At 37.0% G+C, this 18,120-nt stretch overlaps 2 gene segments (V, D, J or C); both read left to right on the top strand.

The window, feature by feature from the left end:
* Positions 1-2,340: 2,340 nt before the first annotated feature.
* Positions 2,341-2,812, top strand: LOC120529524. The segment is given in 2 exon segments: positions 2,341-2,422; positions 2,499-2,812. Coding segments are annotated over 2 exon segments (363 nt in total).
* Positions 2,813-16,554: 13,742 nt separating this feature from the next.
* Positions 16,555-17,035, top strand: LOC120528505. The segment is given in 2 exon segments: positions 16,555-16,641; positions 16,719-17,035. Coding segments are annotated over 2 exon segments (366 nt in total).
* The last annotated feature ends 1,085 nt before the right edge of the window (positions 17,036-18,120 follow it).

The raw sequence follows: 18,120 nt of genomic DNA, 5'->3' as shown, positions 1-18,120 counted from the left end.
GGAACAATCACATCCCACCACTCTGAAGCACGGTTAAATGTCCAAACAGATGGTCTGTTGCGGCGACTTTTTTGCAAAATGTGGAAGATCTGTAATATACAGAATCAGCATTTTAATGTTACACTGGCAGTTAAGTTCATTTTATGCTTTGCAACAGTGATAAAAGTTAGCTAGTGATGTGCTTTTTTTAGATGCTTACCCTTGCGCGTCGTCGTCGTCTGCGTGTTGTTGTAAAAGTTCCACGGTGTCACGGCAGTAGAGGCGGCGCAACTATAACGACACGTGAATAATCCCGACCACTCTAAAGCGGTACTAAACTGCAGTCGAAACGCAAACCGAGCCGAACTGAGCCGAACCAAGGTGAGCTGTACTGAACCGTGCTGTGCCGTACTATGCAGTGGAAAAGCGCCTTTAGTGAACTTGGTTTTCTCTGTTACTAGGTTGGCATTGTTTTCTGTTCAGTTTTTTGATTTAGTATCTTTTGAAAAATGTTAAATTTGGAAATGTTTCAAATATTTTTTAAATAGTTTGCTCTCTTTATTTAATAAATTAAAGTTAAATAATTAAGTTTAGGGGTGGCATGGTGGCGCAGTGGGTAGCGCTGCCACCTCGCAGTTAGGACACCCGGGTTTACTTCCCGGGTCCTCCCTGCGTGGAGTTTGCATGATCTCCCCGTGTCTACGTGGGTTTCCTCCCACAATCCGAAGACATGCAGGTTAGGTGCATTGGTGATTCTAAATTGTCCCTAGTGTACGTTGGTGTGTGTGTATGTCCTCTGCGGTGGGCTGGCGCCCTGCCTTGGGTTTGTTTCCTGCCTTGCACCCTGTGTTGGCTGGGATTGGCTCAAGTAGACCCTGTAGTTAGGATATAGCGGGTTGGATAATGGATGGATGGATAATCAAGTTTATGTTTATTTTGGCCAGGGTTTCTTGGCTCACCTTTCAACATTAACTGATTTGTGGGCAACAGGCATTTAGTGGTTGTAGGCCTCTAGGTTTCTTTGTACATTTGTAGATGTTTTTGAATCATTTTTAAAGGCTTATTAACAAATCCTGACTATAATGACAAGTCAAGCTCACCCAACCTGACTCATGTTACTGTGTTCTCTTATTCTATGAATTGAAAAAAAGACCTGCAGTAATTACATCTCACCAGGATCAACACCAGGCATTGATCAATGGAGATTTGAAGGTTTCAGGAAATCCTCAAGACAGTTTTTTCTTCTAAAATATTGTACCATTTAACAAATCATAAAACACTTCTGTTTTGCTTTCTGTATAATTATATTAGATAGTTGGTTGCAACTGGAACACGTAGGAAAGGAGCAGACTATTTAGTGGTACTGCACTGGGGACTGAATAAAAACTACACTTTATACAATGGAAGCCTTTAGTGTCCAACTTCATTGACTGAATCACATTCTGGTACAGCACCTGCTTGGCTCCAAAGCATGAAGCACTGCAGAGGTTGATGAAGGCAGAACAGAACATCACTGGCACCCAGCTTCTTTCTATTAAGCACATAATCAAAACTCACAGATTTAGAAAGGTAAAGAAGGCAATTAAGAACCTCAGCCATTCTGCACACTTGCTTTTCTCACTCCTCCCTTCTGAGCCTTTCATCCTTATAATAGCAGATCCAAGTCCAAATTCTACCAAGAAGTCAAAAAATTGCAGAAAAGTAATATACAGAATATACAGTAACAGGCTCCATGCAGTGAATAACCACAAATTTAGGATAAGAGATTTGTGAAATGGCAGTGGGTCCTGATTCTAAAAGGACTCTTGCTGCATATGCCCAGTATGCAGCCCATCATACATTGAAGGTTTTCTTTGTTTTTACATATTAGGAAGTTTTTCAAAGTTTTAAAAAACAACTTCATATGTAAAAACTACTTCCCAGAATTAAATGGTGCTCTGCCAAACAGTGAAGCTATAAAGAACCACCCAACATAGTATGTAGTCCAAATTGTGCCATTAAGGAAACATTATTTTTATGACTGTACCAAAGAGATTGTTTGGGTAAGTTTGTCCGTGTTAAGTTAGTAGCAACGTTCTCAAGAACATTCTCTGCAGAATAAGACTCCAACATATTTAAAGTCATTGGATGGGTGTTTTGTATTTCTAGTCAATTATTTCTACAACCTAAAACACATTCTTAAAAGTTTAAAAGCATTGAACCCCCGTTGCCAATTCTTTGTTTTCTTTGACATGTTCATTTTGTGTGGCTTCTAGAAGAGTAAATTTGCATGACTGATTTAACCTTCCTCTTCTTAAATTTATGCAAATTCCATCTGCTATTTATTCCTTCTGGCCACTCTAGCAGTTTAATAAAGGCACTATATCTTAGTCCTTAGCAAGATTTTTTTTTAAAATGGGGATTTTACAATTTCCTTTACTTGTAATGGCATTAGGCTTTTATGGTAAGTGCCACATGAGGTTACTACATGATTTTGATGTTTTAATGCAAACCTTTAATTTATTTGTCTTCTTTTTTAGGTGTTCAGGCTCAAATAACACTGACAGAATCAGATCCTGTAACCCTACAGCCAGGACAGTCACATAAATTGTCATGTAAAGCCTCAGGATTTACATTCAGTAGCTTCGCCATGACCTGGGTCCGTCAGCCTCCTGGTAAAGGACTGGAATGGGTGGCAGCAATATACAGCAGTGGTAGCCAGTATTATGCATCATCTGTGCAGGGAAGATTCACCATCAGCAGAGACAATTCTAACAACATGCTGTACTTAACCATGAACAACCTACAGACTGCAGACACAGCCGTGTATTACTGTGCTAAAGATACACAGTGACAGATGTGATATGTCTGTCATAACAAAAACTGAGGAACTATGCCATACAAAAGTGTACTATTATGAGTTATTAGAAAAAATAACAATCCTTATATTTGGAGAAAATGTTTTTTATTTTTCAGCTTCAGAAAACCCACAAAACCACAGGGGCGTGTGTTCCAGTTTTATGAAGTGTGTGTGTGTGAAATGTGGTTTCTGGATTCAGTTTAATACTATTCACTAAAATATGGGAAAATTATCATTTTTATTTTGTCTGATAACACAGTTTGTTTACACCAAAATACTGAATATAACATGTATATTATGACAATATACTGTATTCTTATATATATGTTGTATTTTTTGTATAAGCAGGTATCTGTCAGACAGTAAAGGACTGAAAATAAATGCAAACAAACAAATAGGCAGTGCAGTGGTAAACTATTGGCAGTGATGTATGTAAGGAGGACTTGTTGGAATAACTGAAGTACATTTGGTGCATTGGAATAAAGAACACAGAATAAATTCTTTGACTATCTGGTATTCTCTTCTTTCAGAAGAAACACAAACAACACATATTAAAATCATTACAGGAGATTCAAAGATCCCTTTATTATTCACATAAATAAAAATGCCTGACAAACATACAGTAAACTGGTTTGCTAAGCACCCCTATCAGCAAAGCTACGAATGCTTACAAATTTATCCAGATAAGACCCCAATATTGTGGGCATGACTTGTGAAATAGATGAGCATGTTTCAAATGGCACATTATTAAAACACCTTTTGCTGTAACGTCATATTGTTTAGCTGAGCAAAAATCCAAAGGGGATATTGAAAAAGTGTGTAGACAAGCCTACAGTGCCCTCCACAATGTTCAGTACACTAGAAATATTTTTCCTTGAATTACGCCTCTGCTCCAGATTTTAAAATTACAAATCAAACAATTCAGATGTGATTAAAATACACACTGCAGACTTTAATTTAAGGATATGTGCACACAACACTTTCTCTACCTGGTCCTCCCATTTTAGGGCTCCTGAATGTTTGGTACAGTTGGTACAATTGGCATCATAGGTATTTCTGATTCCTCAGGTGAGTTTCATTGCTTCACTTGTGCAGGCATAAGATTCTTAGGTTTGCTTCCACCATTTGGAGTTTATAGTTACCATTGTTCAACATTAGGAACAGACATGTGCCAGTGAAAATCAAAGGTACCATTATAAGGCTGAAAAACAAGAATAAAGCCATTACAGACATCGGTAAAACCTTAGGACAATCTAAACCAACTCCATGGAATATCTTTAAGAAGAAACAACACAATGATTAGCTCAGTTATTGCAAGGGGACTTGTATGCCAAGAAAGATCTCCACTGCTAATGACAGAGGAATCCTCACTATGGTAAAGAAAAAGTCCCTAATGCCTGTCCAGAATATCACAAACAATCTTTAGGAGACAGATGTGGATGTGTCAGATGACTTTTGGCAGAAGACTTCATAAACAGGAATACACAGGCCAACAGGTAACAGCTGTCTCCCATTTTGGCAGCATATCTTTGCGCTATGTAAAAAAAAAAGAAGAACCCACAATTGTCTATGAAATAACTTGAAACTGACAAAAGAAATTGGCACAAATCATTGTTTATTCTATATCCGAAAAAAAATCAAAATTGCTTTAGAGTTTTGACTCAACATAATATTTAAAATAATAACAAAACTTAAAATGGCAAAGAATTAAAGACAAAAATGATGAGACTCTTAACCTAATATTTCGTTGCATGACCTCTAGAGGCAATCACTGCAAACACACGATTCCTGGAGCTTTCAACGAGACTTCTGCACCTTCCAGAGGTCGTTTGGCCGACTCCTCCTGAGCAAACTGCTCCAGCAGTGTCAGATTTGAAGGGAGCCTTCTCCAGACTGCTTGTTTCAGTTCTCTCCATAGATTTTCGACAAGATTCAAATCAGAGCTCATAGAAGGCTACTTCAGAATAGTCCAATGTTTAGTTCTTAGTTTTTCTTGAGTGCTGTTAGCTGTGTATTTTGGATCATTATCCTGTTGGAGGATCTATGACATGTGCCTGAGAAACAGCTTTCTGACACTGGACAGTAAGTTTCACTCAAGAATATTTTTGATAACCTTGAGATTTAATGTTCTCTATACAGACTCAAGGCAACACATGTCAGATGAGGCAAATCATTCCCAAAACATAACCAAGACTCCTCCATGTTTCATAAAGAAGGTATGGTGTCTTTTCTTTGAAACCTTCAATTTTCAAGACATTTTCCAAAAAGTTCTAGTTTTGTCTTATATGTCCAAAGACCAGAAGCAATGTGACATGTTAATACGCATTTTAGCAAATTCCAGTCTGGTTTTGCATGCATTTCTTTCCACAGTTCTTCTTTCATTAAGCCTTCTGTCTCTCAAAAATGAAAGGTGGTGCGATCAGACACTGATGGACCTTGACCTTGGAGTTAAGCCTGTATCTCCTTACAAGTTGACCTTGGTTTTTTGTCTACTATTCTCAATATCTTTCTGTCCATTCCGGGTTGATTTTCCTCTTGCAGCTGCGTCCAGAGACATTAGCTACAGTCCCATGGATGTTAAACTTCTTAATAATGACTCTCTCCTTTGCTTTCTCTGATCCATGTTTAGTGTGGAACTCACAATGATTCCAAAAAGCAGAGTGACAACTTTCCTCCATTTAAATGAGCTGAAAGACTGATTGCACGATTGGAGACATGTGCGATACTAATTAAAGAAAACAACTAGTTTGAAACATCACTCTATCCCAGTTATAGGGGATGGTTCTTGGGGTACCAACAAATGTCTATAGGCCATTTTAGAATATCTTTGTAGAATAAGTAATACTTTATCTCTGTTCACACTTGCTTTGCTTTACTCAATGACATATTAAAGGCATATAGAAAATATAATTGTTTTACATTAATCACTTTTCAGGAGGCATATAGCACTTTTCCATTGAGCTGGGAGGGTACCAGCAAATGTTGTCCACGCCTGTATGGAACACACACATTTAATAGCACAACTATACATTTATTTACTCTTCTATTAACTCTGCTGATGACAATTGTCACCTGAATACATGTGCACTGCCTTAGTTATCCAAACAATTTGAAAGTGAGGAAATGGTCATTGATTTAAAAGCTTATATCCAAAACACAAAAGCAGAAGCAGAGATCAATCAAAGAGTACAACATGGTCAGAAATGCCATTTACTAAAAAATCATGAGAAACCAACCAAACCTACTTTTTGGTGGATGTAACTGGGCATTGAATTTCAGTTGGCATGAAAGATATGATTCTTGAATGGTATACAGCACAAAACTTGATTGTGTCTTTTGTGTCTGCTGTGTTCTCTTTACAAGCAAAAATGATAGTATTTACAATTCTCCATTTGTTAAGTGGCATAAAATGTCTGACATTATAGGCAAGAATTAACTCAAGTGTTATCATCAAACTGCATGGAAAAGATCTAAGGCCTATTGATAAACCTGTCAAACATCAAAGAAAACAGACAAATGTTAAACTCAGTTGCAGAGGCAGTGTTCTATTCTGGTCACCAGTGTATTGGTCTTAGAGGCAACAGTGAATCTGTGAAACCAAGAAACATTCTGTCTTTTATTGCTGGGCAACCATGATGAAATTTTGAAACAACACATGAAGAACCCCAAGCTGAAAATATCATTTATATTTCACCTCAAACACAAAATGAGATCATAGATGTCATTGGAATGATACAGTCTAGCCTTGTTAAAGAGATCAAGGATGATGAGATTTACTCTGTTTTGGTAGATGAACAGGCATCTTACAATGAAGAACTGATGTCACTCTGCCTAAGGTGTATAGACAAAGATGAGAATATTAGAATTGGTGGAAATACCCACCTTGCAAAATATTTCTGGGCAACACTAAACCATTGTCATAAGAGAGATCCTGAGTCACCTGGGCATTGATATAGACAACGGCAGAGGGCAAGGCTATGATGGTGTAAGATTTGAGCAGTGGCACATTTGGAGTCCATGCTTTTGTTAAGAGGGATTTATCAAAAGCTGGATACATGCACTGCAGTGAGAACCATCTGAACCTCATCATTGCTCACTCTTGTTCCCTTCAAATAATGCATAATGCTCTTCACAGAATGAAATCCATAGTCATGTTTTTCACACAGAGAACCAAAACAGAACATCTGCTGTCTGAGATTGTGCAGAAAATCACTGATTGACATCTGTTGTGTAAGATGGCCTTCCAGACACTGTGCATACAATCACTTCAACAGTACTTTGTCTACACAGTGAAGGCTCTGGGAGTCATTGCTCTTAATCTTCCAAATGAAGATTACAGAAGAGATGTAGTCACTGGATGGGAGGGATTTGTTCCTCTCTTGCGCCCTGTGTTGGCTGGGATTGGCTCCAGCAGACCCCCGTGACCCTGTGTTAGGATATAGCAGGTTGGAAAATGACTGACTGACTGACTATACCTCTCAGTCTGTCACCTTGTCAGCCCTCTTTGGGCTACTTGCCTATCTCCAGTGCTAGAAAAGTATTAAAACAGATATTGCTACTGCAATGTAATTTTTCAAAGATCACCAGGGTGATCATGGTGTGCTGAAGAGAAACAGTTTATGGTGGTTTGGACATGAAGACTGAAAGGCACAGGGATGACAGATTGAAGAGGTGCACCAAAATGTAGCTGGAGGGGACATGGTCTTAAGGGGTCAGGAGAATGTGGTGTTGGATGGTATGAAAAGACAAAGTTTCATTCCCAAGGATGTTGAGGGCCATAGAGAGTGAAAGAAATGGATTTCATTAGAGGGACAGGCTAAATTGGGAAAAACAGGAAACTAGTGATGATGATGATGATAGATAGATAGATAGATAGATAGATAGATAGATAGATAGATAGATAGATAGATAGATAGATAATTTATTGACAGGACAGATATGACTGGGAAAGAAACTTTCATAAATGCAAATAACTATAATTGATATAGTTATAATGAATATAATTTTCACTTTATGTCAAACTTTTTTTTATATTCCCTATATCTTATGTAAAAAAATGTTATGTAAATATCTGATACATAGGCCAAAATGATCTGTCCGAGCTGACAGTAATGATCGCATTAATGGCCACCACTCAACACATAAAGGAGCTAAAGAATAATATAAAGAAGGATGTATAGATGATAGAAAGAAAGAAATGAAGGACATACACAAGACAAAAAAGAAGTTGCTTCAGGATATTAAAGACCAAGAAAAACATTTAAATCACTTTGAGGCAACCTTTAAAGGTATGCTAGAAAAAAATTGAGGAACAAATACTGGAAAATGCATCTAAGTTTGAGAATAAACTTAGAGCATATGGCGCTCAGTTGGAAGACATTAAGCAAACATTCATGACTCGTATTGAAACAGCTGAACAATTTGTATCTACCGCTGACGAAAAAGCAACACCTGCCAATTCTGAATGTAAAGTACTCAGAGAGAGACTAGCTGCACTGGAAGATCGATGCAGAAGGAATAATATTAGAATTGAAGGTCTCCCTGAGAATCGTAAAAGTCCAAACCCAGTGAAATTCGTAGGTGAACTATTCTCTAAAATAATTATAGAGGACTTCAAATCAAACACCGAGATAGCAGCAGCTTACCACATATGGGGATCAAATACCTCTAAACCTAGGACTCTCATCAAGCATTTTGAAAAATGACAATTTAAATTACATGTAATGTTACTTCTCAGACAGATACAAGAGATTATATTTGAAAATAACCACATTAATATTTTCCCTGATTACTCACCTTCAACAGCGGCTAAGCATGCCACATTTTACAACATTAAACAGCGCTTACGGAAAGCCGAGATCAGATACAACCTCTTGTATCCTTCCAAATTGAAAGTGGACATTCAAGGCAAACTCTACATTTTTACTTCTACAGAGGAAACAGAAAAAGAGCTAAAAAAAAACCCTGATCCCGGGTGTGATTGTGCCTCGCATTCTGTCCTTGGATGGCAAAGAAGATCTTACCTACCGGCTGTTTAACCCATTTGCAATGATACTTGTACCATAATTATACATTCTATTTACTTCTCAGCCACATTTTGTTTATGTTTTAATAACAATGAAATGCCTATATGTATGTATGTATGTGTATTTTTTTAAGGAGGCTGTTTAACATCATACCCTTGGTTTATTGTATTAGGGCTTACTTTGCTTATCCAGGGCTACTGTTTAACATCATTCCCTAGGTTTACTCTCTCAAGGTGGTTCAAGATTGTATTTTATGCTTATATGATTTGGACTGTTGTCAATAGATATCTCTGTTTTAATCCTTATACGCCACTGCTGGGTGGCTAATTTTGTTTTGGATGTGCTCTGTCTCTAGGCATGTCAGAGGACTGGGACTTTATGAAGTGTGGTCTAGACTCATGTGGAGGGGGGAATGGGGGGAGAGAAAGAGAGCAAGCTATTTCTAATCTGTCCTCTTAATCCTTATAATTATAAGTGCCAACCTAACATTAGGCTTCATGGCAATAACTCCTGGGAAAATTACAAATTAATTTAATTAGATGCATCTCACGTAAGACCCAAGGATTACACGGGCTGCAAAAAGCATTAGTGCCAAGCATTACAAAATAATAAATAACAAATATAAAAAAATAAATCACAGTGATGAAATCTTCATGAGACTTTGTGCTAGACCTGACAGCAGGTAATGGTGTTATGTGACAAACACTTGATTCAGTATTAACCATTTAAACTTAACCCCAATGTTTTGGACCCTCCGAAAAGACTGAAGAAAATGATTAATTTCCTCATTGCTATAATTAAAGTGCAATGTTTTGCTATTAAAATGGTGTTTGTTGCATACTCCAGTACCATGTTGCAATGTTTTCTATTTTTATCTCAATGATGGTCTGACCAACCCCCCATCCACCAATGGCTTTCTTGAACATCCTGATTCAAATGTGTACAATTTGATGGATAGGCTGTTATCTACTAAATGAGAGGTTGGTTTAACCTTGAAATGACACCACAATTCACTTGCTATATTTCAGATTTTCTTGTTTGTGTAAAGATGTTTTGGAATCTTGCCACTATTAAGAGTTGTAATTTGAATACAAAGTATAATTTTTTTTACCAACTGTATGTATTCTGACAGTAAGTCCTGTCTGTCAAACTGATACAATGCCACTGGTTTCCAACAATGGGTATTTATGTTAAGAACATTTATTTGAAGACAGTAGAAGTGGAGGAAAAAAATCTTGTTTTTGGTACTACTTCAAAACAGTAAAACTAGTATTATTTGTATTTATTTCATAACATATTTTTTCTAGGTGTTTCTGAAACATACACTGATGCTTTTATAGTATTTGGAAGCTTATTCCAACATGTATGGAAAGAAGAATAACATTTGAAATGTATTTTCTGGTAAACACACTACTGCATTTTGCAACATATTCTGCTGCAACATAACTATATTTTCTTTAAAGGAAATTTCTTATATTATTTTGAAGGGTTGAAATTGAATATTGACTGAAGAATGATGAAGTTATAGCCAGTTAAATCAAAGTAGCAGAAAGCAGACAAAAATGAGTATGAGTTTAAAGGGTTTAAATAATAATATTTTTTATTGAAATATGCTATATTCTATACTTTGTTCTATCATAAGAAATTTGACAAGCGAGAGGTGATCATTCAGTCCATCAAGTCTGTTTGTTTAGATAATGGCTAAGCTGTCCCATCATTCAGTTTAACTTCTTTTCGGTGTCACTCATGATGAAAAAGAAGTTCACAAAGTCCTTTGAATAAGAGATTGAAATGTAGTTCCATTGAATCTGAGACTGTTGTCTTGACACTTACCTTGATTTTAGTGCTCCACATTACAATGCCAGCCAACACCTTATTTCCAGTCTATACTAATAAAAGGCAAAGCCCTCACTGACTCACTCATCACTAATTCTCCAACTTCCCGTGTAGGTAGAAGGCTGAAATTTGGCAGGCTCATTCCTTACAAATTACTTACACAAGTTAAGCAGGTTTCATTTCGAAATTCTACGCGTAACGGTCATAACTGAATCCTACTTACGTACATATATACGGCCATAGCCTGCAGCTCGGTCACCATGTGAGGCGGAGATGCCTCCCCCATCACCACGCCTCCCATGTAATTGAGTGCCTGCCCATATAAGGCCGTCCGTCAGCAGCAGTCCAATAGACACGCTGCCGGTAAATATTTGCAGGCAAATCAAAAAGTTAATACCGGGAATGCCTGTTAAACATCTTAGATTCACGAGTAGCAATTTGGGTGATGAGATGTCTATCGAGATGATCACTGTAATATTTATATGTCATTGAAATGTATTATTATCAGGCATGGTTTAGGCACCTATGTTGTCAGGAAGGCACCAGAAAAAGGGACCTAAAGTTTACTATTATGGAAGTTAATTTAGAGCATGGATGCCGTGAATGTAAGAGCTGTAATAAATAAAGTTCCCCTGCATACTTTAAAAGAAAGTCTCGCCATCATTTCATTTTTCACAATTTGTGAAAACAAGACATGGTGTCAGAATAGAGGACAGTAATGGATTTTGTTGTAGTTCCCTCACCACGAATTGACTGGGATTCTCTTAACCTGCCGGGAGAATGGAAAAAGTTCTGACAGCACGGGGAGCTGATGTTTTCTGGCCTGCTAAAAGGCAAAGACGAGAGTGAGAAATGCAGCAACCTGCTCCTGTGGACTGGGGATAAAGGAAGAGACATTTTGAACACATGGACTCTCACCCAGGAGGAAGCCAAGGTACTAAAAAACTTATTATGACTGCTTTGAGGCGTTTGTCATGCCTAAGACGAATACGATATTCGCGAGATACAAGTTTAATGAGAAGACGCAGGGTATAAACGAGACTTTTGATCACTTTGTAACGGAGTTAAAATTGCTGGTGAAGGACTATGCTTATGCAAATGAGGATGAGATGGTCAGGGATAGAATAGTGTTTGGCAAAAACTCAGCGAAAGTGCGACAGAAACTTTTAAGTGCCGGGTCTGAGCTAACATTAAATAAAGCCGTGGACATCGCAAGATCACACGAGATAGCACAAGCACAGCTGAGAACCTTTGATGCATGTACTCTGAGCGGCTCAAGTGAACTGACTGTGAACGCAGTACGCAGACAACAAGCAAGAGCTCCAAAGAGCGCTGAACAAAAAACGCATTACACAATTGAGAAGGCAGCAAAAGAATATGAAGCAAGTGACGCATACAAGCATATTCATGAGTGCAGCTACTTCGGAAACAAAGCACACGGTGGAAAAAGCCATTGTCCAGCTAAAGGAAGACAGTGTAAAAAATGTGGTAAATTGAACCACTTCGCTAAAGTTTGCAGGACTGGGAAAGGTAAACCCGTGTATGCAGTGTGTGATGTCTCAGATAAAGAGGAAGAAGAGCTATTTATTGATGCAGTAAGAAAGGAACAACCCTCTGAATCGGAACAAGCCTTTGTAGACATATCAATAGGAACGCAAGGTGTAAAGCTTACGTTTAAATTATGTTCATAGACACGCTGCCGCTAAATATTCGCAGGCAAATCCAGAACTTAATACCGGGAATGCCTGTTAAACATCTTAGATTCACGAGTACCGATTTGGGTAGTGAACACTTCGATGAATGAAACCTGTTATCTTTACAACGGTTGACAACGAAGATGAGATGGTCAGATATAGACTAGACAAACACGGAATGTAACTTGAACACAACACATCCTCCAAATACGAACCTGATTGAAAGAAATAATGATAATCAAATCCTTGATGACAGCAACACTCATAACAGTCACAAAACAATTACATTGACAGTCATGTTACGTTATTTTTAAAATGTTTCCTTTTCTTTTTCATAAATTCTTTGACACACTACTTCTCCGCTGCGAAGCGTGGGTATTTTGCTAGTTTAGAAATATAAGAGAACTGTGGCTGTTTCACACTACAGGGAATACAAAAATTCAGTTCATTACAATTGTTACAAAATTTTTCGTCAGACAGAAAACTATCAACAACATGCAGTAAGTATATTAAGAAATAATATCATAGACTTTGAGGACATTAAAATGCAATTCAATGGTATTTTTGATAATTTAATTGAATAAAATTGACAAGCTTGTTAGATAGAATAGTCTCTTCTTTCCAAAATTGTTCAAATGTTTTGTCAGAATGGAAACAGAATATACTCCATTACAGTCTTCCTTGGAATTAAAATTGCAGTTTCAGCAAATAGATGGATTTAAAATTGATTGATCATTGTTAATTACCCCAGTTACCCTGCAATGGTGTGGGTCCCCATCCAGGGTATTTTCCTACCTTGTGCCCAGTTTCATAGAGTTATCCTCCAGTCTTCTGTGACTCTAAATTGAATTAAGCAGGCTTGAGAATGTTCTCCCCATGAACCTACATCTATTAATATTGTGAAATGATGTGGATATTTTATTGCAAATGTATGCACAATAAATAAAAACATACATAAATAAAGTAAATAAATACTGTCACACACGTGTGCTTAGGAGGCAATCAACAGGCCCAGAGGTGAGTGAATGGTTACAAGATGGGGGGGTTGTATGATGGTATTAATGCCTTTCTTTCTGACCCTGTAGAACTAAAGAAGAGAAATAATCGCATACCAAAAACAATAAACTCCAGACTGCAGTTCATCATACACTTCACCACCCATAACAACACTTCCGGCTCCTGTTGATGACGTCACTTCTGGTCCTGCCATGATGATGTCACTTCTGGCTCCTGCTGATGACGTTACTTCCGGTCCCGCTATAATGATGTCACGTCCGGCTCCCGTTGATGACGTCACTTCCTGTAGCCATTTTGAATACTTTTTGTATAAAAGCCGACAGAAGCAACAACAGTTTGTCGAATGTCTGATAAAATATTACATTTATCATCTTGACCTGGAAAATCCATATACAGGGCCAATCCCCAAACCTTTATATTTGTTTTGGTGATTTCCTTTCGTCACAATACATAAATAACTAAATACAGACTTTTGATATACCCAAGCCTCTGGTCACTTTTGGTATAAGCAGCAAGCACTAATAAAACACCTTATTTATAGCTAATTGGACAAAATATTTCTATTGATGCTTTTCACCTTTATGGGACATAATTTGATTCTCGGCTTAGCCAGTTCTTTTATGATATTTTCATCTTGGCCTTTATCTGTGTATTATTATTATTATTTGGCTGACACCTTTGTCCAAGGCAATGTACAACATTTTAGAGATACAATGGGTAACATTGCTTTTGTTTTGTTTTCCCACATTTGGAGTTCTGGCAGGTAAAGTGACTTGCTCACTATCACACTGCATCAGTAAAAGCACTTGATCCCACATTCTCAGGTTTTGAAGTCTTAAGGCTTAACCACTACATCCCACAGCCTACTCCAGTTTCTTTACAATTCAAATACTTTGGCTTCTCAATACCCAGTAGCAGAAAGAGAAGTTGTATTGTTGCCAGTGAAGAACACTGTGTCAGACATTAATCATATTATACTGGAGAAGGTGACATCTAACTGAACTGTCTAATGTGTCTTAAAGTGTAAAGTGTTTACTGAGTTGATTTTTAGTCATTGGAGTAAATAATTAGAATTTAATATATCCTTTCTGTTACTTAGATATTTTAATACAATTTACTTCCCCTTTGTGTGTTCTCCTAATGTGAAAGGCTAAAGTTACCCTTCAAAATTGGCTTTTTTTTTCAATTTTAGTTTCCCTTTTCATTGTATCTGTCATAGTTAACACTAGAGTTGAATGATGTGTACATGTTATTAAACAATTTTATGTGTAATTTCTTTCTCAATTCCTTACTCTTTCACTGCGGATTTCAACTTGTTATGCTAAGTTGTATGATGTTATAAATTATGAACAGCACTTAAACAGAAATACATAATTCTACTTGTTAAATTCCCAAATGTACTCCCAGCAAAGATATTGATCAAAATTTAGTGGGTATTAAAACTCATGTTGACGTGTGCTCTTATTCTATGAGTTGAAAAAAAAACCTGCCATAATTACATCTCTCCAGGACCAACCCCGGCCATAGATCAATGGAGATTTGAAGGTATCATGAAATGGCAGTTCTTTCTCCTAAAATACTGTACCACTTCTTTTTTGCTTTCCTTACAGTTATATTAGATAGTCGGTTGGGACTGGAACAAGTTGGATAAAGAAGACTATTTAGTGGTAAAGCACTGGGGACTGAATAAAAACTACACTTTATGAAATGGAAGCCTTTAGAGTCCTTCTTCATTGGCTGCATCACATCCTGGTACTGCACCTGCTCGGCTCCAAAGCGTGAAGCCTTGCAGAGTGTCATGAAGGTAGCACAGAACATCACTGGCACCCACCTGCTCTCTGTTCAGCACATATTCAAAACTCACTGCCTTAGAAAGCTAAACAAGGCAATTAAAAACCTCAGCCATTCTGCACACTTGCTTTTCTCACTCCTCCCTTCTGAGCCTTTCATCCTTAAACTAACAGACTCAAGTTCAGATTCTAGGAAGAAGTCATAAGATTGCAGAAGAGTCATATACAGAATATATATGGTGTATATTTCTTGTTATGTTGTCCTCAATGTATTTATTTTATATTATATTTTGGTCAGCTATTCTTAGGAGACATGCATGCATGAATTTCATTGTACTGAATACACAATAAAATAAAGTCAATTTAACCTTCTCATGTGGCAGCAAAATAAGCTTTTATGTTATTAACACCTTCGCTCCACTAACAAAACACAGTACTCCTTCTGTTATGATGTTCTTAACAAAGGTTTTTGTACTGCAGCTGCTGTACAAATATTCATAAAGGAAATACTATCAGCCCTGGGAAAGGTGATATTCTAATAGGCATCACTCAGATCATGGAAAACTCTTAAAAATGAAAGTGCCACACCAGCTCTTCAGAGCGATTCCATAATCGAACCATTACTGATTCCCAAAAGATCCAACCATGTGAAGTTTCCAGAAAGAACTTTTATTGAATTTAATCAGTAACAGGCTCCATGAAGTGAATAACGTCAAATAGAGATAACAGATTTGTGAAATGGCAGTGGGTCCTGATTCTAAAAGGACTCTTGCTGCATATGTCCAGTAACACAGGCTAAGTCCAGGGTTTCTTAATCGGTTAGTGTCCTGCAACCCATCATACTTTGAAGATTTTGTTTGTTTTTACATATTAGGAAGTTTTTCAATGTGCAAAAAAACAACTTCATATGCAAAAACTACTACCCAGAATTTAATGGTGCTCTGCCAAACAATGAAGCCATGAAGATCCACCCAACATAATAAAGATCCAAGTAGTACCATTAAGGAAACATTATTTTTAAGACTGTGCCAAAGGGATTGTGTTTGGGCAGCTTTGGCCGTGTCCTCATTAGTCGCAAAGTTCTCAAGAAAATTACCTGTAAAATAAGAATCCAACATATTTAAAGTCATTTAATGGGTGTTTTGTATTTCTAGTAAATTATTTCTACAACCTAAAACACATTCTTAAAAGTTTAAAAGCATTGAACCCCTGTTGCCATTTCTTTATTTTCTTTGACATGTTCATTCAGTGTGACTTCTAGAAGATTCATTTTGCATGACTGATTTAACCCTCCTCTTTTTAAATTTATGCAAATTCCATCTGCTATTTATTCCTTTTAGTCACTCCAGCAGTTTAATAAAGGCACTATATCTTAGTCCTTAGTGTAAAAAAGCAAGAGTTATTTTTTAAAATGGGGATTTTACAATTTTCTTTACTTGTAATGACATTAGGCTTTTATGGTAAGTGCCACATGAGGTTACTATATGATTTTGATGTTTTTATACAACCCTTTTAATTTATTTGTCTACTTTTTTAGGTGTTCAGGCTCAAATAACACTGAAAGAATCAGATCCTGTAACTCTACAGCCAGGACAGTCACATAAATTGTCGTGTAAAGCCTCCGGATTTACATTCAGTAGCTACTACATGGACTGGGTTCGGCAGCCTCCTGGTAAAGGACTGGAATGGGTGGCAGAAATAAGCAGTGATGGTAGTAACCAGTATTATGCATCATCTGTGCAGGGAAGATTCACTATCAGCAGAGACAATTCCAACAACATGCTGTACTTAACCATGAACAACCTGCAGACTGCAGACACAGCCGTGTATTACTGTGCTCGAAGGTCACAGTGAGAGAAGTGAAGTGTCTGTCATAACAAAAACTGAGGAACTATTGAAAAAAAACTGTGTACTATTATGAGTTATTAGAAAAAATAACAGTCCTTGTGTTTGGAGAAAATATGGGTTTTTTTTCAGCTTCAGAAAAACCACAAAACCACAGGGGTGTGTGTTCCAGTTCTATGAAGTGTGTGTGTGAAGTGTGGTTTCAGGATTCAGTGTAATTTAGCACTATTCACTAAAATATGGGAACTTCTGAGATATTATCATTTTTATTTTGACTGAAAACACAGTTTGTTCACATCAAAATACTGAATATATCATATAATAATCATAATAATAATAATAATAATAATAATAATAATAATTCATATGTATATTTTCACAAGATATTTTATATTTATTGCATTTTTTTGTATAAGCAGGTATCTGTCTGACAGTAAAGGACTGAAAATAAATGCAGACACACAAATAGGCAGTGCAGTGGTAAACTATTGGAAGTGATGTCTGTAAGAAGGAATAACTGAAGTACATTTGGTGGATTGGAATAAAGAAGACAGAATAAATTATTTGCCTATCTGAGATTCTCTTCTTTCAGGAGAACACAAACAGTACATATTAAGATCATTAGAGGAGATTAAAAGAACCCTTTGTTATTCACATAAATAAAAATGCCTGACAAACATTCAGTAAGCTGGTTTGCTAAGCACTCCTCTTTGCAAAGCTAAGAATGCTGACAAATTTGTCCAGATAAGACCCCAATACTGTGGACAATGTACTGAGCATATCTCAAATCTCAAACTGAGCATATTAATACACTTTCTGCTGAGCTAAAATTCAAAGTGGATATTGAAAAAATCTACAGACAAGACTACAGTGCCCTCCACAATGTTTGGGACAAAGAAATATTTTTCCTTGAATTACGCCTCTGCTCCACATTTTAAAATTACAAATCAAACAATTCAACTTTAATTTAAAGATATTTGCACACAACACTTTCTCTACCTGGTCCCCCGATTTTAGGGCTCCTGAATGTTTGGTACAATCGGTACAATTGGCATCATAGGTATTTGTGATTCCTCAGGTGTGTTTCATTGCTT

This window comes from Polypterus senegalus, chromosome 1 (genome assembly GCF_016835505.1).
Source record: "Polypterus senegalus isolate Bchr_013 chromosome 1, ASM1683550v1, whole genome shotgun sequence".
NCBI classification, from domain to species: Eukaryota; Metazoa; Chordata; class Cladistia; order Polypteriformes; family Polypteridae; genus Polypterus; species Polypterus senegalus.
Note: the sequence above shows the minus strand (reverse complement) of the source record. Positions and strands in the feature narration are given on the sequence as shown.